The sequence below is a fragment of the mitochondrial genome of Oryza sativa, assembly GCF_034140825.1.
Source record: "Oryza sativa Japonica Group mitochondrion, complete genome".
Classification (NCBI taxonomy): Eukaryota; Viridiplantae; Streptophyta; class Magnoliopsida; order Poales; family Poaceae; genus Oryza; species Oryza sativa.
The window spans coordinates 230,213-255,909 of NC_011033.1; the positions used below are offsets into that span (position 1 = coordinate 230,213).

Here is a 25,697-nt window from a genome sequence, read left to right on the forward strand (position 1 = left end):
GTGTTATTAAGTATATTTCTTAGCTACAAGCCTGGCCTTTCACTTTTCTTAGTTCCCCTTTTTCCAACCTTTTCCATTCCATATCTCACCACTCTTCTTTCCCGGATAGGTGCAGAAGCACACACATGGGGAGTGGATTCAATTAGTATTGCGCTCGCAAAAGGAATAGGAATAAGCCTCGTGATCTAGGCATCTTTCATCCCGAGGTAGTTCCCTACCAAACCCCCCCAATCAGGATGTTACTCGAACGGAGTCCTAGGGATAAACTCTAATACCCTCGCTCGTATTTGAAAGCTGTAAACCTCGTTTAAGGGCTACCTTTATAGTTGACACTCTAGCCGTCTAGTTTTTGTAAAGCCTACGTGGCACTTCCGGATATGAATGATAGGTTTTTTCCCCTCACTAGGATAGGAAGCAAGGGTTGAAGGAATAGCACTTGGGAGCGAAGCAGAGGCAAAGGACTACGAACTCGTACCATCCGTGATAGAAGAAAGAAGGATCAGATCGTAAGCGAACAGTGGCAAGAGCGTAAGCGAGTTCAGTCATCCATTCAGCTTTTAAATCGGAGACAAGGAAAACTTCATAGAAGCGCCGCGGATCAATATAGAGATGCGAACCAATATCCTTTTCCTGGTGGGCTCTGAAGTACTCGTCTTTTGCACAAGGCCTCGTGTCAAAAAACTTCCAACCGCGTCCTCCTACCTCGCCCATTTGCGGAGATCATCTACATTTTGCTCCGTGTCGAGCTCCAGTCGGCCCAAACGTTTTCCTTCGGGAGGGCATAAAATCGCTTTCTTTCTATAGGGAGGACGAACATAAAGACGATTCAAGTAAGGGCCGAGAGCCTACATATCACTGAGATGGGCCAAGGAAGAAAAAGCACCTACTGTTCGTTAATTGAAATTTTCTTTGCTTAGCGCCCTTGTGTTTCGAATAGAAAAGCACTGGAGATATCTGTGGAACTGTTCTTAGGGCAAGCTAGCAGAAAGAAGTAATCTATCTGGTCAGCCTGGCGAAGCATTTAGGCAAATGGTCCCCAGGGGAAGGAGAAAAGAATCCTAGGTAAACAACAATGCTTTCCGATCGAAACACCCTTTTTTTCTTATGTTATGTCAATATTTTGAGAGAAAACTTCCATTTATTTGTTGAATAGACAGATTGGCCGAGAATACCATAGCTATACTTTATAGTCATAAAAACTAGAATAAAAAATCAAAAAGAAAGAGGAGAAAGAACTGGGAGTTGGCGCCTACATAACAGGTAGCTTGCTTACCAAGCCGTCCTGGCAAGCTCCTACAGTTCTCTTATTATTCTTGACTTGACTTATTAATAAGAAAACTGCTCACTAACAAAATGAAAGACGATCTAGAATCTACCCAAGAAGATAGAGAGTCCCACATACGAGAAAAGGTCACAAATGGAGTTGAACCAAGTAACATTGCAAAGGCATAATGATAGTAGGGTCGGGATATCCCCGCCCTCCGAACCGGACGTGAGGGACTCCCCTCATCCGGCTCTCTGCAGGGGAATCTCCACTCACTGCTTCCCCTAATATCCTCCCTTTACCACATCATGGGGGTTTACAGGAGATCCCAGAGACTCGCTCGGAAAGGCTGCTATACCAAACATTATTACTTAACTACAAAGAAAGAAAAGACTATAGTAGTCACTAGACTGACTATAGTAGTCCGTCCGGCTGCTCTTGCTTAAATCATTACTCTTCATTCTCCCGTGCTCTAGCAATTGCGCTCCCTAGACCACTACCATTTAGTTAGGTAGGGACAATCAATCCATAGTTACGGGAATAACGGAATGCATGGGGGTCCAAAAAAATAGAAAAATGAAGATTTTCTATGAAATCCTTTCTTTCCATAGATGTATCTGGTCTGAGACGGTACAGTACTCTACGAGAGGAATGCAATGGGATGGATGGTAGAGGGCTGCCTGCGCCCAAAAGCGATGATTCACTTGTCCCCTTGTCTATAGGGACCTTGTGGCATACAACCGCCACGACTCCTGCGTTATAGCCGCCCCTTTCTCTCTTTCTTTTGACTGCCTCGTGGACGGACGAAAGAAGGGAAGTTACAGAAGGGGGCAGTGAAGGCTCGCCAAGTAGACAGCAAGCCCCCACCCCGTCAGTCCTGTGTTGCCGTAGCGTGCCCTACTTCAATAAGGTATTACCTCGCCGAGGGGATAGGATTGGATTCATTCACTTGCATTCCTGCTAGCACTACAAAAAGCTCCGGTCTTAACGCCCTTACGGAAGCAGTGCAGCCTTTCCTCGGGTTCGTAGAGTCGGGTTTCCCGTTTACCCACAACGGAGGAGCCGCCCCCACCAACCAAAGCAGGTAGGCGGCCACGGTTCATAACGCACTCTTCGCACAACAGATCCACTTTGAAGTTGACTTATTCGCTCGGCCAATCGTCGGAATGTGTACGAGATACCATAAGGGCCCAATATCTCAATAGCACCCTTGTCTAAAGCTTCGAATGAGACTGAATATCCGAAACGCAGGAACGATCTGACTAGAAAGTCATTCAAAACTTGATCGAAGAACCAGCGTTTATTGAAGAAGCTATAGAGTCGATTACAAAAAGTACTAGTTTGAAAGGCTCGTTGGAATTGATCCGCTACGAGATTGACATTATACGCTAGAGAAGCACCTGAAGTACTAAACAGAATAGGTATTAGTTTTGTAATGGTTGGAGCAGCAAACTCGGATTCGGCAAGAATCTCATTTTTTGGTAGTACGAAGGGGGAATTGGCCCAAAAATTGGATAGGGGTAAAGACGCAGCCGGGGGCCGGCGGCTTATTCAAGTGCCCCCCGAACCGCGCGAAATGGTCGCCTATTACACGGCTCACAAACTCTGCCTGGGGTGGGGCTACCTATTATTCGTAGGCGGTACGTACGGCGCACGCAGGGCCTCGGTTTGCTGCGTGGACTGTCTATGCATTTCCTACAGAGTGTAATGGAACCCAGCTCAGCTCCGCCGAGCCAAAAGGAAAGAAAAGAACAGAACAGCCGGAGGCGAAGAGTAGAGTATAGCCAAGGGGCTTTCGTCGTCCGTAAAGGACCTAACGGAAGACCGTGCTCCGAAGTGCACTGAGAGTTTTGTTTTAAGAACACTTGGCCTTACCCCTTCGTTTTGAGCCATGTAATCGGCAAGATTGAACCGAGGCCCGCCCGGGCACCGCCGGGGGGACAACCAGTAGGCTTTCTTTCCGAAGTTTCCTCCCGGGGCCCTTAAATCATTGAATTCATAGGCATAAGGGCGTCCCAGGCAGTGGTTCATTCAATGAGAAAGAAAGACAGGAGGGCAGGATTCGTCGCGTCGGGCGAATTCATTCTGGGAAAAAAGGGGGAAGGGAGTCACCAGAGCTATGCGAAGGGAAGGAAGTCGTGGGCTGAGCCGGGGGTCACTTTTCCCGATCCATCCCGAAGGTTTTTTTCCCTCTCTCGCCCCATCATCGTACCCAGTCCTGCTATCGGCTCAGCCCTATCTATTCATCTCTATTTTTTTACTTTTCTATTTTTTGATCTCTCTTCTTGTTCATAGATCTTGAAAGCGGATCAATAGAAATTTATCAAAGGATCTATCTATAGAAAGATCTAGATCTCTATCATCATCTATCTCTATATCTAAATATGGAAGAACCCTCGAAGCCTGTCCCCGACGACGATGCCCCCTGGGCGAAAGGAAAGGGGCCGCCATTCTCTTTCTTTCCTCAATCGTTCCGATCATTTCTCTCATTCCCTTTTGTTTGTTTGGTGGGGCCCCGGGTTGGTTCGTTTCCTCCTCCTATCTACGCAATTCTCCGTCTTCGTTCGTGATCATCTTAGGCGAAAGGATAGGTATCAATTTTGTGGAGGGGCGGCTGTGAAAGGGCGATTCCCCCTTTTCCATTGAAGTAGGGAAGGGGGTGATTGATCTTTTTTGAATCAGGCCTTACTGACCAAGTGGTGGTATAAGCTTCATTGCGGATGAAAAGAAGTCCTTGTGAGCGGAGCTACAAAAGGAAGTTCAAGCTCAAGAAATCCTCTCAATAGGGATTGGGCAAGCAAGCTGTTTGTTTATTTGATCTTACCCGGTTGTGAGACGGGACGTGAAGTCAACCAAGTACATGTGTGTTCATAGTGTCCCCGGCACCTTCCTCCTAGCTGAGTATGGATGCTGAAGTTAGCTGGAGTGCGTGGTAGATGGAACTCCTATTTACCGCATTTCTTCTTGCACTTCCAACTTGAAGAGGAAGAAGCATCTCTCTTTGCATCTTCAATAGATAGGAAAAAGGATCTTGACCTGAAGCCTTCGACCAAAGAAAGGGAGAGTTGGTGAAGTCAGAGGTGTTCCCTAGATTCATGGAAGGACTTTTTGACTCTAAGGTTTAAAATTGATCGAGAAATGAATGATGAGTTGTTTAAGTTCCTGCTGAATCCACTATTATCGATGTAGGTAGAAAGGGCATAAAGCCACGGAATGCAGAAGGGAGCAGCAGGAAATAGATTTTGCAGGGAAGTGGGGCATAAAGTGTTTATCTGTGCCAAGAAAAGGCTATTGAAGCCGGCCCAGAGAGAAAAAATGGAAAAAGAGTGTCCTTTTATTCTCCCAAAAAAGGCGATCAAGTTTGAGAAGGAGATAGATAAGTTCCTTGTGGTCAAAGCTTCGGAAAACCTCATGGCGGCCGGCCGACGTGGAGTGGGAACTTCACTACTACTGGCGCGACGGATGGAGATGGCTGGCGAGGAGCATGGGGGAAAGTAGATTCTTGGTTGAATTTCAAAGCCCTAGGCTCTTGAGATGGGGTCCCTTGAAACGAATAGAAGGTTTCTTCACTTTGACCCCGGACCCCCGGAGATGGAGAACCCTAAGGATATGTTTGAGACATGGCTCAGGGTGAGAAGGTCCCCGTTCAGATGTTGGACGTGGAATCTCAATAAAGATGAGTATTCTGTTCTCAATTCCGATTGAATGGACATCTGTTTTATTTCAAGAAGATCCCCAAGTAAGGCACTAGTCTCATATTCTATGAATGCCCACAATCGCTTGTGAAAGAATCAGCTCTTCTTTGCATGTTCGCAACTGTCTTATTTAGTACTGTTTCAGATTTCCTGATTTTTTTAGTGCGAAAGAAATCGTTGTTACACAAGTATTCACCCTTGCTTGCTCTCGTAAGCGGTGCTACAGGTGGAATAAGAGCTGCTCGAGAAGAAGCTGTAGCTGTGGTTGAGCTAGTGCTTCATACCTTACTGGACAAGGAAGGAAAGGCAAGGAGGATCAGTACGGGAGAGAAAGTGATTTAAGAATGTGAATTTGATTTGATAAGTAATCAAGGCAATTAGCTTAGGTTCATCCCGAATCCATTCCATGTTTCTTAAACAAGTCCTTCAAACCATCGTGCTAACAAGCCATTCTCCTCCGAAAGTCCCAGAGCTTTTTCTGGTCCATATGCAGCCTGAACTGTGCTGCTCTCTGATTTGATTCACTTCCTTTCCATCTCCTCTCCTCGCTTTAGTAGGTTAGGCGAGCGGCTTAATACTTCTCTGCTCAGAGTCAAAGAGGCAAAGTGCTAACTAAACTACTAAGGAAAGAAATTCCATTCCCTAGGGCAGATCTTCCTCTCTCTCCCCATGGCCTTTCGCCTCTGAAAGCGTCCTTCCTTCTCAATGCCCGGGCATAAAATGTATTTACAAATGAATGTCTGGAATGACTAACCAATACATGTCGTGGAAGTGAATGAGTTGCATCATAGGTAAGTCAAAGCGCAGTCTGTTAAAACAGCATCTAGTTCCATCTTATTTTCGTTAGTTCCTTTTTTAGTCACAACCCATTCTGCTTCCGTTTGACTCGACTTCTCATCTTTGTTCAAATCCTTTCTGCAAAGCCTTGATCCCGGCTTTTCCTAAATTATTAGATTGCCTTGTTTGTCCACTTAAGCAGACAGGCAGAATGTCTAGGGCTTCATCTTATGCCGCCGGCTCTAGTTTTGTGGTAAGTCGTGAAGCGCCGGTAAAAAGAATAGTAGGCTTGGCTTTTCAGTATTGGAAATTGGAGTTACAGATTGGAATCACCACTCTTGGATTCAAAACAACCACATCAGCTTCATTTTTTGCGCATAGGGGTAGTTTTGTCAACTCGCCTGAAGACCACTGGAATCGTAACCAATACCCCTGGCCACACAATTCAAACCTACCAAACTATAGTACTTACATACCAAACCATTATCCGCCACCCCAAAACGAATCTAACCCCGGTCAAGGACCTTGCAATTGCACATCCATGCCAAATCCTATGTGGGTTGCCAATTACACCGTACAGATACTTGTGAGCAAGCCAATGATACAAGGTCCATGCCACAAAATCAATTCCAAGAACATAATAATAAGAACCCGATTTCTACTGATTTCTTAGCAACGGACCAAATTGATTATTCCAAAATTGCCCCTTCGCTTTATCAGCTTCCAGTTATAAGTTGTAACTTACTTCAAACGATTTGAGACCTCTTGATATCCAACATTGTTCTTACCAGAACCAAAGGCCACAGGTTATTGCTAATGCCTTCCACTATACTCAACCTGCATGGCAATTACTTAATCAAACTCAAGATGCCTATCCACATAGGAAAAGTTTTCAAGTCAAGAATGTCTATACTCAATTAATGAAACTCTTCAGCAAGCACCTTTCAATTGTCCAACAAGTCAACTGTCGTCAACTAGATCAATCAGGAATAAGCAATATGTCGTACCCTATCTGTCATATTTGCTTTTCGGTAAAGGGTACACACTTGTGTTTTTTTTTTACTTTTTCAATTCTCTGTCTTGCTAAACACAAATCCTTCTTTTCTTGTATAGACGAAATACAAATAAGAACTAAGTAGGTTTCGACCCATTAAAGGAGTCAATGGCACGCACACAAAGCAGGAGGAAATCGGTACCCCGCGAGGCTGGCGAAGTCGGCACAAGAAGTAGGCGGAGTAGAGGCAGCGGTTGCGGGCTCAGGTGCGGCTAAATCTAAATCAATATTCCGGGTTGGCGGAGTTGGTAGAAAGCACGGTTGGCGATAAGCTGGTACTAGTTTCATTCTTTCTATTCAAAAATCCAATACCCGGAACTGGTAAATCAAACAATGTAGGCACACGTTGGCACAGTTCTGTAAATAATAGATGTCTCATCCGGTTGAGCTGTCGCAATCAGTCTTTCTCTTCCTTTCTTAGTAGCAGATCCAACATGACTGTATTAAACCTTAAGCAATCAGGGTTAAGCTAGCTCATTGCCTGAAAGTGGAGCTCGTATTATACACCTTGACCCCCACCTTTTTTTAATCCTTCCTCCATATATATTGTTAGATAAGATAAGTCCCATAACTGCCTCATTCAGATCGATTCCAGTCGCCGCTACGGTCACATCAATCCGTTATGGCTCGGACCCTCTTAGCAGCTGGATCCTTCGGGAAGCCATAGTAGGGATTACGTCAGTACATTCTTAGGCGAGCAGTGGATTATATCACCCCTATTTTGGACCTTCTTTCTTTTTTAGGCATGGGACCAAGGTTGATCGAAGTTGAACATTCCTACGGAACCCCCCTTCAGACGACTTCTCCGCGCTTGCCCAGCACCTTTCGTTTTATGGACCAGGACCAATTTCACCTCAGACCATGGTCAAGTCATAACTGGCTGGATAACGTTCTCTCAAGGACCTGCAAAACTCTCTAATGCTGATACGTTGCTTCAGATGTGTATGAGAAGGAAGCGTCTCACAGGACTCTTAGATAGAAACCAGCATAGTTCTATGAATTAGCATGAACAGTTTATTGAACTTGGTTGCACTCGTAAAGCGAGCGTGAAGAGAGCAGCGAAAGAAGCCCACGGAACGGAGCGGTTATTTTTCCTGACTAGCAAGTGGACAGGCTCAGATGGCGTAGCTGATGTGTCATGCTAGGTATCTTTTATTGGCCATTTTGGATTTCTCTCAAGGGATTGAAGACTTTCCTCTATACTGACAGAAGCAGAGAGGCTGGTAAAAAAGAAACTACTGGAATGAAATCAGCTCCGGGAACACATGGTAATAGAACCCACTGGAGATCATTCAATCGGGCGTCTTCCACAAAGTCAAGCTAGAGTAAGTGGCGTAAGATAAGATAGATGTTCACTTTCATCGACCAATGTACCTGAAATTCCTATACGTAAAGTCGAGAGCTAGAGAGAGTAAATGAGATGTTCAAAGGGTGAAGCTAACGCTTCCCTGGCCACTAGGGAGTCATCAAAGTCTGAGTCCATACACTTGCTAGCTAATACTGGATCGTCAAAGATCTGATTATATTTCATAATACTTTCTGTCTCTCTCCTAAGGGATCCAATCAGAAGGAATTCCCTCAGTTCGCTCATGATAGTCGCTCGAGTTCCCTTTTCCTTTTTAGTTGAGTTTCGCCTCTCCTCCTTTCCTTGTCTCCATTGTGATTGATTCGTTTCTTCGCGCAAGCACTTGGTTCGCCCCTTACTATAACCATCCCACTCAATCTTTTACACCGATGTTTCGTACTCTCTCGACCAGGTCATCATAAGAAAATACTGCCAAATCTTTCCGAAATGAGAGAAGGAGGGAAGGCGCGCTACAACTAACTGCTGAAAAACGCAAGATTAGCGCTAAGAAGCAACCCTAGTTTAAGTACTAGCGTCCCACCCCAACGTTCTTGTACTTAAAAAGACTCTCCCCGCTTGCTGCTCGCCTCAGCCAGACGTGGCTTATGTAGTGGTCGGCATTCCTACGTGCTCCGACTGATCCCCACAGGAGATTATGTGAGGGGTCTTGGAAACTGTCGTGACGCTTTGGTGACGAAGGTCACCGGGGTGACTATGGAAGGATTCCGTGGTAGTCTCTGACTCCCTCCAACTCAATCAATATCAAGAACATGTCGTGAGCATGGGGTTTGGTTAGGCTTGGTTGAGTTTTGTAAGAAAAGATAGTAGGTTGAGGGGCTTCATTGATTAGTAAACCTACGGTGCTGGTAAGGTCGGGACCGTGGTCGTCCGTCTCCGCTTTGCCGGCCGATAAGATCACTGAGATTGACCAGCCAGCTGGGTAGGTTTGGCTATTCCTTTCTATTGAAAAGGAGTCAGCTGTCTGCGCGAGTCACCTTCCTTAGGCTCCGAGTCACCTTCTTCTAAGCTCCGCTGGACGACACGGCATTCTCGTTCTATAGGCCGGCCGTACTTGTGATGGTTCCCCAGGATCCAATAAATCTACTTAGGTCTACGTTGCCGCGATATTGTTCTATGGAAGCGGGTGGGCTGCTTTTTAGTTTTAGAAGTTCGGCCCGGTTTTTCCTTTATTTTTAAAGGGGGACCTTTCTAACGCATATTCTGTCGTACCGGCATGGCCCCACTGATTTGTTTTCGATCGGAGCATCAAGCAGCGCAACCCGGTTCTACTTGACTAAGCCCCGTGCTCGCCCAAGGAGGGAGTTTGCTTTACCCAACTCCCCTTTTTGATAACAAGGCAAAAACCTCCGACCCGACATTCATGAGTTTCGAATGAAGAATGAAGAGTGCCCTGCCCCTCTTTTTTTTCCCTAAATCTTGGATTTGGAAGTTGGTAAAGACCCACCCCTTGTTTAAGTCAGAATGAGTCCCCGAGACATTGGCTTCCGCCAACAGTGAACTATTAAGGATCGCATCCCGCGCATATTCCACATTATAGCCAGCAACTGATTCAGCTTCCGCTTCTGGGAGATCAGACGGAGCTCGATTAGTTTCTGCTAGACAAGGAATAAAGAACATAACCAATACGGGGAACAAGGGAATACCGGACCATATCTGCTTTTGCGCCATGACAATCTCACTCGAATTACAGGGACCTACACATATTAGTACAGTATACCGGGGTCCCCGGCCAGAACCACACGTGCAAGTTTCCCTGCATGTGGCTCGTCCGTGCTTTTATCCGAGGCGCTGCCTGCGACTCTGCATGGGAGAAGAGGGCTGAACTGCAAACTTTCGTGTTCACAGCATTGCATTGTCTAAGGGAGTAGGGTGAGTAAGCAGCGCCTACCAAGCTAAGCTTTCGTCGAAAAGGCGTCACTGCTTCCTTTTCGGCGCCCGCCCTTTATTTAGATGTTGGGGCAAGGCAAGCCCAAGGAAAGTCTAGGTTGGCGCTCCATCTCGGCCGGCATCCTGCTCTCGAGAGGGTGTGGTCCTTGAGCGAACTAGTCATGTGCTGTGTTGCCCCAACGCAGGGGCATTCGGTGAGGAGCTACGGTCCGGTGGTTGACAAGCCACTGATCGGAGGCGACTGGACTGGTTTCATCAAATGATGCATGTGGGCTGAGCCATTCCCATCCCAAGTGGTGGCCCGATTCGGCCTGGCCTGGTCGGAAAGAGATTCTAAATCTCGAATATGCGCACCAAGAATAGATATCTATGTTAGCTAGCGGGGGCGGGCTTTCCCCTGGTAGTCCCGCTGCGTCCTCTGACAGTCCGTCTCGTCTCATCTTTCTTTGGCTATACTTGTAGCCAGCCATATTAGCTCCACATTCCACCCTTTTTGATTTCTGACGAAAAAGGCAGTCATCAGTCGCCCCCTTTCCTATTTAGCTTTGCTTGCTGCCTATTATGAGAATAGGTCCCGGTTCAAGCGGCCCGCCTTTCATCATCATCTATACCAGCTGCCACGCACGATCCCATAGGAACGATTTCATCGCCCTAAGAAGCAGAACGCGCCATCACCTACAGCCCTTTCCTCTGCCGGGGACTTTCACGAAATGAAAACGGGCGGCATCATCGTATGCTCGACATTAGTTGCCCTGGTGTATATCCCGGAGTACTCCTATGGCCGATCTGTCACCCATACATGAAGGCCTTGGCCCCGTCCCGTGTGGAGAATGCCCCCCTTACGGCACGGCTTAGTCTGTTATTTTATTTTGTCAGAGTGGATTCGGACCGCCACTTCTCTGAAAGCATGGTTCTTGCCTCCCTCTCTCCTCCCTCCTTGGAGCTCGTCCATTCGTTGGGTGATCCCTTGCTCTCACGTTCGAGTGTTTGCTCGTCGTTTAGGCCGGTGAGTGACATTTTTGCTCATTGCAGTCACCTCCGGGGTTCTTCGCACCTGGGTAGTACCAGGACCCTTGTGCCCCGGACTGCACTGCCCGCCCTATGACCCAAAACTAAAAATGAGCCTTGCGACGAGACGTGGACATTCCTCATGCTGCGGTTCCCTCCGGTCCGTTCCCGGGTTGGGTTAGGGGAAGATCCGAGCGATTGCCTTCGCGGATCCAAACGTGCTCACAAGGCGCACAATAAGAATAAGACCAATAGAGACTTCATAAGGGACCATTTGAGCTGCAGATCGTAATGCTCCTAGAAAGGCATATTTCGAATATAGAGGACGTTCCCAACAATCCACGAGAATATCATACCCAACTATGAACCGTACGAGCACATCCTCTGTCACCCCCACCGCGCTTACGGCTCTATACCCCAACCCAACTTGCTCTGGCCCTGGGTCCTCCCGCATCTCTTCCTCGGTAAGCGGACCGTGGAAGCTGGGGGGTATCCGCTTGGGACTGATAGAAAACAGCATATCTTTTTTGTCCCTCCTGACCCCTAAAAAAAATATAGTTGAAGTCCGGTCGCGTCGGAGACATCTTTATCTGATTTTGAGGCTTCGTCGTCCGGCTCCTCAAAAATTCTGTTAGGATCGGCTGGCTCATCCGAAAAGAAAACAGAGACAAAACGGATTTGTTTCAATGACATATCTAATCAGACTGAAATTGATGTCGAAGACACGATCATTCACATCAATTTCAGCAGGCAGGAAGGGCGCGGAAGCTACCGTTTAACGAATGCAAGCAAGGTAGCTTGCTTACTCTCCATCTAGCGCGCGTTGGCGGCAAGGAAGGAGGCATTGGAAAGACTAGACCATACACATTAATTAGTACAAGAAAGAGGCATTCGGGAAGCGACTAGTCGCTTCTGGCGAAGCTTAACAAAGGCCGACTACTACATAGAGACAACTACCAGTCATGAGCGATAGTGAAGCCGTCAGAGGCAGAAGCTGTCGCTTGACGGACGAAGCCGAGCCGATACGATAGGCGGGCGAAGTGAGCGAGACCAAGACGGGCCAGACGTGGGGGGCCTACTATACGTATACGTGATTAGTAAGTGGTTCAAGACATCGAAGTGAACTATTGAACAGTGATCAGACAAGTACCAAGGAGCAAGAAAACGTATGCGCAGGCGCAAGGGATGAGCGCGAAATCCGTTGCTTGTTCTTTCGGTAGCCTTCTTTCATTTCCGAATTAGCTTGCGAGCAGTCCTTGCATTAGTATGAGTTCGTTGACCGCGTAAGGGCGATCCATCTTGATGACGAATTCCACGATAACGAGAAATAGAAATTAATCGTTCGATGTCTGCTCGTTCTCCCCTCTTCAATTCCCAATGAACAACATGATCTTGAGCTATCATTTGTTCAATTTGGTCGATCTGATACTTAGTTAACTCATTCATCTTGATGTTCCCACTGATACCTAATCGATAACGAAGCTGAATGGCTTTTTTCGGTCCAATTCCATCCATTTTTGTTGAGGCAATTCTGACTTGTTCATCGGGAAGTGATCTAGCTCCTGAGATATATGACATTCTTTATCCTTCTCTTTTCCTGGTCTTCTCGGCTGGAATCTACAATGGACTACAGGTCCTTATGATGAGTGAGTGGGGGTTGCTCAATTGACTACACTATTGGTGCACTCTATGCTATCTCCTTTATGAGTTTCTTCCTTTCTGAAAGTCACCACAGTGGAGAGTTACTATCGACTTTCTCCATGTGCCACTTCTATATGGGAATGTGCTAGTAAGGAAAGCCGACGTTGAAGAAAGACAAGAACTACCCACCCTATTGACTAGTAAGGAAGCAAGTCCCTATATAAGAGTTAAGCAATGACCGAAAGCAATTAACGTGCCAATAAGAGTTCCCCGACACGAACCATAAAATAGAAATACACTACTCCAGCAAATACAACTACGGAACTAGATAATCCTTTCTGAATGTTCTATAAACAATATCCTCTGGAAATGCAACTACTCTACCTACTCTATACGAGAATCTCCATTCCACTACGGAACTAAAAACTCACTATTTACACTTATACTTTAAAGTGTATTAGTCCCATGCCACTATTTCCTCCTACTCAAGCTATCACCTAGTCACGGAGTTTCACTACAGCCATTTACTCTCTGCAAGCAAGCGCACTAATAAACTGAGTAAGGTCAATGCACTACCCCATTTCTACTACAGCTAGCTATATATTATTTTATAAGGAAGCAATTTACATACACTAGATGCAACCAATGAACTACACTATCTGCTTCAACAAATATAAATATATACTATAACGTCACTCAATGAAATAGTGCCACTAGTAACTGATGTTATTAGAAATGGTGCAATATCTAGTTCAGCATTGGCTAGTCAAACTCCTGAACGTCCACCACTAGTCAACTATTTACACTACAATCGAGTGTTTTTTCCTAGAAGGCTAGTTACTTACTCTAATATCCATTAACTACAGGCCCAGCTACTATAGCTTGAACCTTACTAGACAGGAGTGGAGGACTTTCACGCTGTCAATTCAATAAATAGAGTCTAGTTGTCTGCTTATGCTCCATTCTATTTGAATGTTCTCATATCCCCGTCGTTGAAGGAATTAACGAGAAAAGGAAAAGAAGGCCGGAACATTGTCATATCTATAGCCGAGAAGAGAAGAATGATAGGAATTAGTGAAACCAGACGTGGCATCTTCTTTAATAAAAGGATGAGGATACTCAGGAGAGGATTACGATCCATACAGCGCCGATTAGACATACATATATGATAGATTTAGACAAGTTGAAAAGAAAAGCATTTAGATGTTCCAGGAAAAGATAGGATAAATGAAAACCCTTAACGACACATTTGTCCTGAATCCAATCCAACGTAACGTTGAAATCGGAATTCCTATCTCATCGTTTTGTTTCGTTTTCTTCTTCTCAAAAGCGCCTGATTTACGCCGCTGCCTTTACCCACATTGACCATTTTGGGGACGGTTACTAAACCACTTCAGAATCTTCATCATCACCGACTGGCAACGATTTGACCACAAGCAGCTTAGACATACCTTACTGCTCGAGGCAGGCTGCCCCTTTTTTGGCTTCTTCTTACTTTGCTCCTTCCTCCAGACTTTCTTTATTGAGACAAGTTGGATTTCTTGATAGATACATTTGGCCAATTCGGTTTACTCGACAGCCTGGATTTACATTTATTTACTACTCCTTGGGAGCAGACTGACGGACAATCTTCATATATCGATGCCACGGACACAGCTTCAGCGAAAGAGAACCACTCACCGCCCTTGTGACTGAACTAGATTGATATTTTGGAAATGTCTATGCCATACTTATTCTTCTACCCTTCGTGAACCGATGATCTTATGTTAATTTCAGTTTGGAGAAATATCATCTTTCCTGCTTACGAGCAAGGAGGATATATTCAGAACGTAAGCTCCATTGGGGCATTTTATCCCAGTGGTTATTCGTTCTTCCAAAGAGTTCCTACGATTTATACCGGCTCCTCATTCACTCGCCTATCAGCAGATGTGTCAATTTGCTATTGTCAGCAAAGTTCAAGACTCATCTAGAGGAGGTAAATCAATGGATACGGGTACGCCTGGTTGAAGCAGCCCCTACACTTCTATGGGTTGTTCCAGCCTCTGCTCAGTATTCCGCAATACTATCGCACAATCCTCTAGAATAGTCAGGCCATACTCTTCTAGATTGAACTTGGCCTCGCTCAAGCAATCCATGCTATGCATCACTACAGTTTGCTTCTCCATGCTGGCTTCCACCACAATGCCAAACTGCTCCCTCTGAAAAACCAAGCCCTTCTAAGCGGACAATGTATTATTTGAACTGTAAAAACCTATTCTTGCGGCACCTTCTACTTTTGGAAATGGGCAATCAGTCCTAGATTCAATAGCAGGGGGCAGCGGATGAAGTCTCTTTGCGGGCCCAGAGGGAGCAGCTAAAGCAACTGACATCGGTTAATCAATAGTAGTGATACCCACATCCCTGCCCCTATGCTTTATGCCAAGGAAGTGAGAGCACCTGGTTTGAATATGTAGGTTCGATAGGACCTGGAAGAGCAGATAGGTTTTAGTGAAAGATGGGCTTGTTTTCCAATAAGTTCTATTGCTTTGACACATTTAGTATATAACTGAATAGAAAACGGAATAAAAGCGGATAAGATAGCGTATTAGGCCGACAAGTAGGAAGCATAGCAAGTAGCAATATACAAGAAATAGGGAATGAGGGGGCGTGGAAGTCTTTAATATTGCGGTCTCTATCGTCACCTTGACGGCTGTTTGCGCCTTTCTGACCGAAATGGAAGAGCAGGTCTCATGCCTGGGAGATTTGTCCAATAGGGACATAACTAGTTGCGACAACAAGCAGCAAAACAAAGACCTTCCTCTCAGGGCTTTGTAGGAGGTATCTTCATTATCAATACTTCTCGACATCTCAGGGTAACCTGAAAATAGACATCCCTGTAGGAAGAGAACATCAAACTGATTGAATGAAAGAACCCCCACAAGTGAATCTTGATTCTTGAATTAGAAGATCAGCTAAGCCTTATTTGGTCACTTCAGGTACAAGCATTCATAGTCATTATGGGAAATTCTTTTCTAAAGGAGATGTGTATTAGTTCCTTTTCTATATGGAAAATGGAGGTCTAGCCACAAAAGGTCTTCCTCACTCAAGTAGAATTAGAGAAGTGCCTTCGATTGATTTAATATGATGGGTTGAAGGTTGGAACGAATGTATACCACTTGGAGTACCCTGGGTTTTCTTTATTGGAGCTGAGCTAACCATAGCCCAAAGTCGTATTTCTTTGGTTAAGAAGAAGATCCTAAAGGTTTCTCGATACCAGGGAGTACAGATCCATAATAGACATATCGAGATTATTGTGCGTCAAGTAACATCAAAAGTGTTGGTTTCAGAAGATGGAATGTATCATGTTTTTGGAACTAGAGAATTCATTGGATTACTACGAGCGGAAGGGGCAGGACGTGCTTATGACGAATCAATATTTTACAGGAATGTGGGACAAGAGCTTCTCTTAATACTCCAACCGAAGCAAGAAGTTTTCATCAAGAAAGGGCTCGAGAAAGCAGCTCTACACGGTCCGTATTGGTTGGTAGGCCTGAAAGAAAACGTTGTTGTATAAAGGATTAGTGGTATCCGATTGAAAAAAGTATGTGCATCCAAACAACTTGAATGGCGAAAACCTATTATAGTGAGAAATAAGATATATTATGTTATACCATAATAAAAGAAATGATTCTGATGTGAGATGAGACAATTTCTGATTCTGATGAAACAACCATCTTTTATGCAATTTCATGATTCTTAACTGAGAGTTCCCGTTCTTCCTTTAACTATCTTTCTTTTTTCACTAAAGGTTATGAATGTTTTAATAGATCGAGTCAGAATAAATCAAATCACTAATTCCAAAAAGTTTTTCAGGTTTGTGTCGTATATCAATTACCGGCAGAAGGTTCTATCGGAACAATTAGTTATTTCAAAGTAACTCGTAGATTTATTTTGGCAATAGGAGAATGAAAAAAAGATCTGGGATTGAAAGAAACAGATGGTTGAAGTCAGAGTTCATTTAGGTTATAGTGAAAAAAGAAGGAATCCTAGAATAACTCCTTACATCTTTACAGCAAAGGGCAAACACAAACGTAAAGGTATAAAGCCATCTCGCCCGCTCGTTATCAGAAGCTTGTGATTTACTTTTTCATGCAGCAAGTCAAGGAAAAAACATCTTAATGATACCTTCCCAGAAAGAGCTGCTCAGTAGCGTTAGCTGCAATAAGGGCTCGGTGTCATTCTTTTAATACAAAAGGGGTGGTATGTTATGGGTGGTCATTAGGCAAACAAAACTTCGTAAGTTAAGGTACTTAAAAGGCTAAGAAAAATAGGGCCAATTCCACTCTTCTCTTCGCAGCTGCAATCTTGAAGAAGAGAAAATTATCTACTTTGCAAACATACCTCGGTGGAATCAAATATATGTGAGGGTTACCTGATATTGTGCTCATCATTGATCAGCAAAAATAATATATAGCTCTTCAAGAATGTCTTATTTTAGCCATTCCAACTATGATACAACAAATGGTGATCCGGATCCCGCAGCTATTCTCATTCCAGCCAATGATAACGATAAAGTTTAAATTCGATGGATGGCATGAAAAGGAAATGGTTTGATTAATTAATAAATGGAACCATAGGCAAGCACCCACTCTACTAGATGCTAAACATTTCATTGCATTTTCTTGAACGAACTTTGAAAAGCCAAATTGTTAGTTCACTAGTATAATTGAAACCACTTGATGATGAACGAGAAGTAGCTCGACCGTAAAGGAAAGGAAAGGAACCCTGGTGAACGGATTGAGCGAGCGCCAGCGGGGAAATCTCAAAGAGATATTTTTTATTTTATATAGTTATTCTCTAATATTTCACCATAGAAAAGTTTCTATTTCACTGCCAATCTGTTGACAAAGCTCAACCAAGTAAAATATTTTTGATCCTGGAAGAAATAGTAGAAATTAGAAGAAAAAACTTGATGCTTGAAAGAACGGACTCATAGGGTCACTAGCCAACTTTCATAAAGAAAAGGCCTCACTGTATGGTTAGTGTTAAAAGCACTATTACACTTTATAATCAAGAAGCAAAGAGAAAATGAAGTATACAAGTTCACCATATCTTTTGATTAAAAGAAACAAGAAGCTCCGGTAGGACCTAGGGAACCTTGAAGTAACCCACTATTTTTTTGTAGTGAATATCGAATTCTAAATTTTTTGGTGTAATCAGGGTAAGCTTATGCCTCATCCTGGTTGGGAAGGTTATAGTAGCTTCAGTCATTGGAATTACTCTATTTCTATATATAGGCCTTATCCTTTTTGTTATTGCGTTATGGTAGAGGGAAAGAGAAAAGAAAGAAGAGAAATTGGGCCATGTTTCCCGAGAGAGACTGCCTTCTCTCAGGCCAGCAGTCTTATACTTATAGTCGACTGCTCTATGACGATCTGACCTCTTTCCTGGGCTCTGCTCGCTCGTCTACGCTCCGACCAATTCAGTCAAAATCGAAAAAACGATGTTTCCTTGAAAAAGTCTAAGAAATAGTAGTAGTAGTCAAAAAGTGCACTTTTCGATTTATAGGGATCCCTATCTTTATCTCTATCCACAGAGATACCTATCTATATAGAGAGAGATTTATCAATAAATTGATCTAGACTATCCTCTATCCGGATAGATATGTCCCTATGAGCGACTAGGCCGATCTTTTTTTATATGTTTTGGCCACGTCCGTTTCCGCTCCGAAGAGGAAGGTTTGGATCTTTCAATCTTATGTCGTGAGGGATGTGACCTATGTTAGGTCCATAAGATACCACAGCTTTTAGTGTTCTATGATTCACCTCCGAATAATGAGTAGGTAGTTCGATCCTTTTGATTCTTATCTTCCTAGTAAACGGGGATCCGGAGCAATAGGTCGAATTTCTATATAAAGAAGACTTGTAAACAAAAGGACTTATTGCTCTTTTTCGGTTTTCCGCTTCCCCTATTGTTCTTATCAATTCCTCTTCCTCCTTCCTTCTTTTCAATAAGAAGAAGTATTTGAAATGAAACAAATTCCTCTTCATTCTGTTGTGCTCAGCGAAGGAACTGCCTAAGCATACTTTTGCGGATCCAAACTTCTTTGTTCTTTCTAAGTCTTCTTCTTGCATATAAGAACGCAACTCTTGCAAAAACCAGGATTTGAGTAGTAAGCGGCATACCCTCTGAGTTGTGAGTAAGCGGAACCATTCTGTTTTTGTTTTTCTCCAGATTCTGACCGGTAGTAATTTGCCTATGATTTTTCCAACTGATATGTCGATATAGAAAGATCTCCTTATTTCTTCACCGCGGGTTCTCGCGTCATTTTCTTGAAAAGATATTAGATCACCGTGGGAAACTTTCAAATGAGTAATGGTTACCAGTCCATTATTCAAACAAACCCTTCGATGACTTATCGGCTGCCTTGCTTGAGGAAGAGTGTCACAAAAATGGAGACGAACCGGAATCACGTCCGATCTTGTTTCTTGATTGAGTAAAAAAGGGATATATGAAGTTCGTTCTCTTCCTCTGTGCATCTCCCTTATGGGTAAATCCCCATAATAAAGGGACAACTTTCGTGTAGTTTGTGATTTGATGTTACTGTTTAGATTTTCTCTCTGAGAAAGATTTCTTTTAATGGATCTCCTCTTGTTCCTCAATCTTCGGAGAATGCGGCGTTGGATTAGAGAAAGTTCTCTGTTCCGAACATTTCCTGGAAGTAGACGACACGTTTTAAATCTTAATGCAGGCATGGCATATTTCGTTGAATCAGTCTTTTTCGCCACATCGCGTATAAAGGGAATCGAACCCAACTCTTCCACTCGCCGCCAATGCGGAAGGATGCCGCCGAAAAGAAAGGAACGCTCGCCAGAATGAAATACTTCAATTAGGATGAGCTACTACATATCGTTCTGAAAGGGGCCTGTGAAACTGAAGCAGTTCCTGCAACCATCAACGAAGTCAAGACATTACCTATAGCAAGAAAGACTACCGATAAAGAAGAGCCGAAGCCCTACCTTGTTCCTGCCATCCCTTTCCATTCCAACTTCATTTTTATCTATCTCACCTTTCATAAGCCCATTCAATGAGTTTTCGGGACATGGGTCAAAGCGATTTGTAGACCAATAGCAAAAGCAGCAACGATTCGATGCTCGAAAGCGGATGGCTTCCTTACGAAAAGAGTAAGAGCGCATTAATGGAAAAAAGAGGAAATCACGATCCCGGTAGAGGGAGGAGTCGGGGGACATTATGTGGAAGTTGGGTCACATCGTGGATGTACATAATAGGAGATTGATCTCTTACTCTTTCACCCCGAAAACCTTCTCCCCAGCTCAAGATCACTTTCTTCTTTTTCTGGAAATAAGTAGATCCTTTCACTTTCATGACAACTGACTTTAAACCCATCTTTCTGGCGGATCGCCCGACATGTTCCGCAGTTGCTTCAGCAGCATATCGAGAAAGACGAGACCGCCCTTTTATTTACCCCAAACAACCTGCGGAGGCCCCAGTCTTTTTATTCCCCCTAGCATCTGTCACGGTCACAAAGGTCTTATTTTTCATCAGTAAGACATGGATAAAATCTCTCTTCTTTTTCCGTTCACATTGTTTATATTCCTCCGAGATGCTCTGTACGAAGTTCTTGAATTTGAAACTGCCTGCACCCGCAAGCCCAGGCCTATCAGTCTCGGCCGTTGTTTTTTCCTGGGGCATCCTATGTGAATAGTGTTGACGAATCAATTGATTTTTGTAGGCATCATCCCTCTTTCCTATGTCCTTCCCCCCTTTACCTTCTCTTTCTATTCTATAAAAAGGCGAACATCTAATCTAGGCCCGGTCGCCTTTCTATGAAGGCGAGCAGCCCAGCCCCCTTGTTGAAATTTTGATATTAAGGAAGCCGTATTTCGCAATAGCAGCTCCGAGAAGCTGGGCTTAGGGTGCGCCTCCTGCGGTCGTTTCAGTGACTCAATTGGCTGGCTTCCCCCAGCTCAGACTGATGCCGCCACCTCTCCCAGGACCGGAATGATTATCCCTGCCCGATGGGTCTACATTCATCCCTGAATGTCGTCGGGTACTCTTCACTTCCCCGCCATTCTTGTAACCGTCACCTGTAATCCGCGCAGGTGTGTCCGCACCCCCTGGAGTGGACGAGAAAGAAAGGATTTTATCCCGCCCCCCTGGTTCCAGACCCAGGAGTTCACTTTCCCGTATGAGCATTCGGTACATATATAAGTCAGTGGAAGAGTCAAAGGGTCACCACTACTGAGGATCCCCCCCTTATCTTAGAAGGGTCGTCTGAGGGTTCGCCGCGGTTCATTGCTGTGCTTACACACTAGGCTACCCTTCCCCGAAAGCTCCGCGGGACCACCTATCACTAGTCTTCGGCCGGAGGGGTTTATTGCACAAAAAGGCCGGGACGCAGGCTCCCGCAGAGGAAAGCCCAACGAATGTCAGATGCAAAGCCCCGCACCTCATTAAGATCATATTGGCATACTCTCCCAAAAAAAAAAGAGCAGACCCCATTGAAGACGGGAGTGAGGTACAACAAGGCCATTTCCGTCCACCTTCTCACGGAGCTGTACGTGGACGTTACCGCTCATACAGCTTCCAGCCAGCAAGCAGTTAGCTTTCCTCTAAAAGTCATGGAAGTGTGGATAAATCGACATCAAACTCTAGTCGACAGAAGGTTTTTTTTGGTCTGCCAAACCAAATTCTTTTCTTATTAAAGCCTTCTCGAAAGAAAAGGCCCCTATGAATACTAGTCCACTTGTAATACGTAATTCTTGGCTTGGGTCCCTACTTCTCAAGAAAAGAAAAGTCAACTATCGCTTTCCCTGCTTTCAGGAACTTCCAACTAGTCACTTCTCGCTTTTGATCTCTTCCGTTTCCCAAGTCCGCTAACCCGCTTTGCTTTCCTGTTTCCTTTTACGAAACCTTCATCACTACTTCTCCTTCACTGAAACATGCTTAAAATGAGTTTAAACTCACGTTTAAACAATCAAATGTACAATCTATCTTCTTATCCCGGCATCTTACTTACTATTTTGAAAACGACTACTCTTTCCTTGCTGGTTCTGAATCACAAGCAAGCCTAATAAGAGTTCTTTCTGCTCCTCTTTCTACTAAAGACTTTGCATTGCTTTGTAGTCAAAAGCCGTACCTATATGCTCCATTTCCCTTTCTTGGGCATAGAGAAAGCAATACATTATATTTTATTTCTTTTCCATACATGACTTTAGCCATTTGGCTTGGTTTTCTGCTTCGTGCTTATGCATTATCATCCTAGAAGATGGTTTGTGCTAGTATTGTGCAAGTGCCTTTCTCTTTTGTAGATGGAGTGGAACTACACAACTCTCCTATATCCTCTTTTCCGCGATCAAGAAGTTGACGGTATGTAGGCTCATCTACCCAATGATTGTTAACCGTCTACTCCAGTAGTTGTTCGGTTCTTAGTCGATAAGTCTGTCTTCTGTCTATTCTTCTTCGAACTTTCTGTCAAATCAAGCAATTCCAATTTAAAATTCCAAATCCCACCCCCAAGCGGCGATGATCCGTACATCGAACGCCTGTTTTGAGAAGAGGGCATTGCTAGGATGGTTTGATCGAGGGTCACGACCTGAACTATCTTTCGTTTTGTTATTCAATAGGCAAGGGAATAAAACTAGAATTGAAATGTCAATAAAATCCCGAAATAAGCATATCATGATCATAGGACGGGAAGGTTATGCATAATATCAAAGTAAAGTCAAAGTTTACCAAGAGGTAAGCCGGAATCCTTTAGGTTCGCTACGATAGTTGTTACTCACTGGGTGGGTCAACTAGTCATGGTATAGTTGTTTACATGGTAGCAGGTTGGTTCGACAGAGCAGAGAAAGAGATTCTGGGTCATCCCCATGAGCTGATACTGCTATTGTTTGGATCGCCTTCAGGGCAGCTAACTAAGGATTATCGGGATGAATTCCATTCCAATTGTGGGTTGAGAAGGATGGCAAGCTGGTTACTCAAATTGGAGATACCCTGCTCTAGGAATGAAAGGGTGAATCACCCCGGAACGAGGTAAAGGGCTAGATTGAGAAAAGTAGTATACTTAGTTAGGGTCGGTTTGAGTAAAATAAGTGAGTGGGACTCGCGAACTGGACAGTAAAGTGACAATAGGGTGGTCACTCGTAATACTATTGTTAGGGAAAGCCTACTAAAGTGGTCAACTAATAAATATTGTCAATAAAGAAAGGACTGGATCAGAGAAGTATGATGTATTCCCCTTCCCTGGGTATCACGAACGGGGCATCACAACCATCATTCGAGGAATATTACCATTCCGATACTGGCATCCGGAGTCCTCCCTACTGATCCTTCGGAGCCGGGGTGCAAAGGAAGCAAGAGCACTGGGAGTACGAATATCCTTAGTCCGAGGAAGGGTGCTATATCGGTGGTGCAGTTCTTACACATCATTATATCCATATTGGAAATCAAATAATCACCTGGCCCACCCCGATTCTCGAGAATAGAAGAGCTGACTTGCATTCGAGGGTAGTGTTAAGCAACTTCCGGATATGATCGATAGGTTTCACCGTCAAGCAAAGCAAATAGGAGAAAGAAGAGAAGTAGCACCCGCTGGGCAGGATAAGTATCTATCAGTTGGCCATCGGAGCCTAGGCCGGCAGAGACTATCCATAGGTTAAGTTGGTTCTGGTTGGAGGATTAACCCTCTGATTGTGATGCTTGGCTTTTGGGCCTCGGAAAGGAATCAAACTAGGCAAGCAAGGAGGGGATAAAGGACCACGGAACGAGGTAAAGGGCAACCCCTTGACCGAGTGAAGGCGAGCCCGGATTCAAAGTAAGATGGATTGAAAAGACTCCTAAAACTGCCCCCGCTGGGGTAGGTAAAAAACCTTTGTCCATGGCCTTACCTTGTAGGAAAGGATCGCTCGCTACTGGTAACCGTTAATTCGTAAAACGTATGTTTCGTAGGAAGCGGAATCCCGAGGAAGCTTTGACTCGGCTTATTTCATTGACAAGTGAGGGCATACCTCTCTACTCAAATAGATACTAACTAGAGTCTATAATATCTAGTAACTATCGTCTATTTCCTATTGGCTTAGCACTTAAAGTAGGGAAATCTCTCAGGGTTATCCCATGGATACTATTTGTATTTTGACTGTTGAGTACAGGGAATTCCATCCTAGAAACATACCATCTAACAATATAGTTTACTGTTCCATTCTGATATGAGAGTGAGAAAGAAGGGTTCCCCGATAAGGAAGGTTGACCCGATACCCATAACCTACAGAGAGCGAGTTCAGTATCCGCCTACAAAGAAGCAACTAAAATCCTGACTGACAAGGTTTGAGGGTATCTAATAGCAAAAATCTCCTTCTAACAAGACAGGGTATTCACTACTGTAAGGTACTGAGAGAACAGGTACTTAGATCACAGACTTTGACACTTCTTCCTCCGCCTACCTCCTTGTGAGCAGCCGCTTTTTCTTCTTTCCGTGGAGAAACCTAGTAACTTGGTTTTATTTTCCAACTCCTACTTTATTTGCCGCCTATTCGCTGGCACCAGTGACTTAACCAGTTAAAGCTTCTTTTTTTCATTTCCAGGATCGGCCTACTGAGGACGTAGCGAGATTAGGACTTTTGCCGGTATATGATCCTACTTTTTTTCTTAGAAAGCTAGGACCTTTTTAACATAAAAAAGTAAAGGTTAGAGGGTAGCCTACCTACATGGAATTGGAAGAGAAAATAGGTTTGAACCCCACTTCAAAAAGGGGCCGTCTACACCCCCACCTCCTTTGGGGATCCCTACTTACCCGAGCTTCCGGCTTTGGCGAATCGTGAATACATGTTAACCAGAAGAGTCCGACTTGCTAAAGACCTCCTAAGGCAGCTGCAAGAACAGAGGGAGGCTCATCTGCCCCCACAACAGGGATGGAAAGGTATCGATCGACCATGAACTTGTCGAATTTCTTTGACCACTGCCTCGGAGCCCATACAAGCTCTTCTTCAACAACCATATGTGACCTTCTTTTCCCCGAGTTTCGAACCCCTCGGGTTGCACCATGTAGATCTCCTCCTCCTCGTTGTTGCCGTGGAGAAAGACCGTATTCACGTCTAGTTGAAATAGATGCAAGTCCTCGGCCGCTACTATACCGAGAATCGTCCGGATGGTTTTGAGCTTGACTGCTTACCTGAAAGCATGCGGCACTCAACTCAGCTGAAGAATTCACTTCCACCCGGGTTCTTCGCGAGACATAGGGCACTTTGGCGGCTATCGGTGAAGAGTGTGCACCGTCCTTGGTCCTTCCCCATTTCCTTTTGATCGTATTACGCTTGACTCGCTGCAAAACATTTCGCTTTCTGCGCTCGCTCGTACGTGGTTTACACTCCTTGCCTTTCATCTGACTTTGCCATCGGGCAATTGTTTGTTTTCAACTGGATTGGATTCCGAACCAAGAAAGATAGGCAACTTTCACTTGAAAGAAAGGAGCTTCAGAACTATTGTATTCCACCGAATAAGAATAAGAGCAAGAAGGGGCTATCTTTGTGAAGGGACCGGCACCAGAAAGTAGATCATATGGCCTTTCTTTCGCCAAAAAAAATAAAGTAAAGCCCCGGCCCAAGAAATGCAGCAAAGCAAGTCGTCTTTGGTTTGGAAGAGAGGATGTGCTTTCCGCATTGAAGTTAAGGATTGAATGAATTAATTGTCCGAAACCCTACTTGTGAATGAATGTCTCCTGTCCTTTGGCATCCCAGTGAAGAAGTTGACTTACTTCCGAATGAAGCGAACTCTGAATAAGGTTTTCAGATCGACCAAAAAATATATTATTTATTGTAAGTGAACGGAGAAAAAATCCAAAGTCTTTTAAATAGGACGGACAGGCTGCTCCCTCTTGAGGTTGCAGGATCTGTAGTGACATCTTCTCCTGATGTGCAATTGGAGGCACTTGTGCTAGTTGCTGCATCTTCACCGATATCATTTATATTTCCATCTTCCTGCACTTGGTTGACAAACCCTGAAACCATA

The 25,697-nt window shown here is 44.4% G+C and overlaps 6 protein-coding genes and 1 pseudogene across 6 annotated transcripts in view, besides 48 other annotated features.

Annotated features, from left to right (window-relative positions):
• Nucleotides 1-1,307: 1,307 nt before the first annotated feature.
• On the reverse strand, nucleotides 1,308-2,778 carry nad5 (NADH dehydrogenase subunit 5; one part of a trans-spliced gene, as the record gives it). Coding sequence (YP_002000552.1) covers nucleotides 1,308-1,457; nucleotides 2,384-2,778 — 545 coding nt within the window.
• Nucleotide 1,363, reverse strand, in nad5: a sequence feature (C to U RNA editing).
• Nucleotide 1,403, reverse strand, in nad5: a sequence feature (C to U RNA editing).
• Nucleotide 1,405, reverse strand, in nad5: a sequence feature (C to U RNA editing).
• Nucleotide 1,420, reverse strand, in nad5: a sequence feature (C to U RNA editing).
• Nucleotide 1,421, reverse strand, in nad5: a sequence feature (C to U RNA editing).
• Nucleotide 1,426, reverse strand, in nad5: a sequence feature (C to U RNA editing).
• Nucleotide 2,388, reverse strand, in nad5: a sequence feature (C to U RNA editing).
• Nucleotide 2,658, reverse strand, in nad5: a sequence feature (C to U RNA editing).
• Nucleotide 2,667, reverse strand, in nad5: a sequence feature (C to U RNA editing).
• Nucleotide 2,697, reverse strand, in nad5: a sequence feature (C to U RNA editing).
• Nucleotide 2,757, reverse strand, in nad5: a sequence feature (C to U RNA editing).
• Nucleotides 2,779-5,947: 3,169 nt separating the features above from the next.
• On the forward strand, nucleotides 5,948-6,409 carry orf153 (hypothetical protein). Its single transcript has one exon. The coding sequence runs from the start codon at nucleotides 5,948-5,950 to the stop codon at nucleotides 6,407-6,409; it is 462 nt and encodes a 153-aa protein (YP_002000576.1).
• Nucleotides 6,410-9,677: 3,268 nt separating this feature from the next.
• On the reverse strand, nucleotides 9,678-25,697 carry nad1 (NADH dehydrogenase subunit 1; one part of a trans-spliced gene, as the record gives it; the window's edge cuts it). Coding sequence (YP_002000548.1) covers nucleotides 9,678-9,869; nucleotides 11,287-11,368; nucleotides 21,142-21,200 — 333 coding nt within the window.
• Nucleotide 9,703, reverse strand, in nad1: a sequence feature (C to U RNA editing).
• Nucleotide 9,730, reverse strand, in nad1: a sequence feature (C to U RNA editing).
• Nucleotide 9,761, reverse strand, in nad1: a sequence feature (C to U RNA editing).
• Nucleotide 9,783, reverse strand, in nad1: a sequence feature (C to U RNA editing).
• Nucleotide 9,802, reverse strand, in nad1: a sequence feature (C to U RNA editing).
• Nucleotide 9,838, reverse strand, in nad1: a sequence feature (C to U RNA editing).
• Nucleotide 9,846, reverse strand, in nad1: a sequence feature (C to U RNA editing).
• Nucleotide 9,848, reverse strand, in nad1: a sequence feature (C to U RNA editing).
• Nucleotide 11,319, reverse strand, in nad1: a sequence feature (C to U RNA editing).
• Nucleotides 12,279-12,629, reverse strand: rps13 (ribosomal protein S13). Its single transcript is given in 1 exon segment — nucleotides 12,279-12,629. A coding segment is annotated over 1 exon segment (351 nt).
• Nucleotide 12,343, reverse strand, in rps13: a sequence feature (C to U RNA editing).
• Nucleotide 12,374, reverse strand, in rps13: a sequence feature (C to U RNA editing).
• Nucleotide 12,530, reverse strand, in rps13: a sequence feature (C to U RNA editing).
• Nucleotide 12,574, reverse strand, in rps13: a sequence feature (C to U RNA editing).
• Nucleotide 12,604, reverse strand, in rps13: a sequence feature (C to U RNA editing).
• Nucleotide 12,616, reverse strand, in rps13: a sequence feature (C to U RNA editing).
• Nucleotide 12,618, reverse strand, in rps13: a sequence feature (C to U RNA editing).
• Nucleotide 12,625, reverse strand, in rps13: a sequence feature (C to U RNA editing).
• On the reverse strand, nucleotides 18,368-19,426 carry rps4 (ribosomal protein S4). The gene is given in 1 exon segment: nucleotides 18,368-19,426. A coding segment is annotated over 1 exon segment (1,059 nt).
• Nucleotide 18,400, reverse strand, in rps4: a sequence feature (C to U RNA editing).
• Nucleotide 18,405, reverse strand, in rps4: a sequence feature (C to U RNA editing).
• Nucleotide 18,414, reverse strand, in rps4: a sequence feature (C to U RNA editing).
• Nucleotide 18,465, reverse strand, in rps4: a sequence feature (C to U RNA editing).
• Nucleotide 18,490, reverse strand, in rps4: a sequence feature (C to U RNA editing).
• Nucleotide 18,501, reverse strand, in rps4: a sequence feature (C to U RNA editing).
• Nucleotide 18,521, reverse strand, in rps4: a sequence feature (C to U RNA editing).
• Nucleotide 18,560, reverse strand, in rps4: a sequence feature (C to U RNA editing).
• Nucleotide 18,945, reverse strand, in rps4: a sequence feature (C to U RNA editing).
• Nucleotide 19,092, reverse strand, in rps4: a sequence feature (C to U RNA editing).
• Nucleotide 19,137, reverse strand, in rps4: a sequence feature (C to U RNA editing).
• Nucleotide 19,149, reverse strand, in rps4: a sequence feature (C to U RNA editing).
• Nucleotide 19,263, reverse strand, in rps4: a sequence feature (C to U RNA editing).
• Nucleotide 19,378, reverse strand, in rps4: a sequence feature (C to U RNA editing).
• Nucleotide 19,389, reverse strand, in rps4: a sequence feature (C to U RNA editing).
• On the reverse strand, nucleotides 19,887-20,384 carry rps11 (ribosomal protein S11; annotated as a pseudogene).
• Nucleotide 20,031, reverse strand, in rps11: a sequence feature (C to U RNA editing).
• Nucleotide 20,303, reverse strand, in rps11: a sequence feature (C to U RNA editing).
• Nucleotide 20,307, reverse strand, in rps11: a sequence feature (C to U RNA editing).
• Nucleotide 20,379, reverse strand, in rps11: a sequence feature (C to U RNA editing).
• Nucleotide 21,187, reverse strand, in nad1: a sequence feature (C to U RNA editing).
• On the reverse strand, nucleotides 24,541-25,071 carry orf176 (hypothetical protein). The gene has a single exon. The coding sequence runs from the start codon at nucleotides 25,069-25,071 to the stop codon at nucleotides 24,541-24,543; it is 531 nt and encodes a 176-aa protein (YP_002000579.1).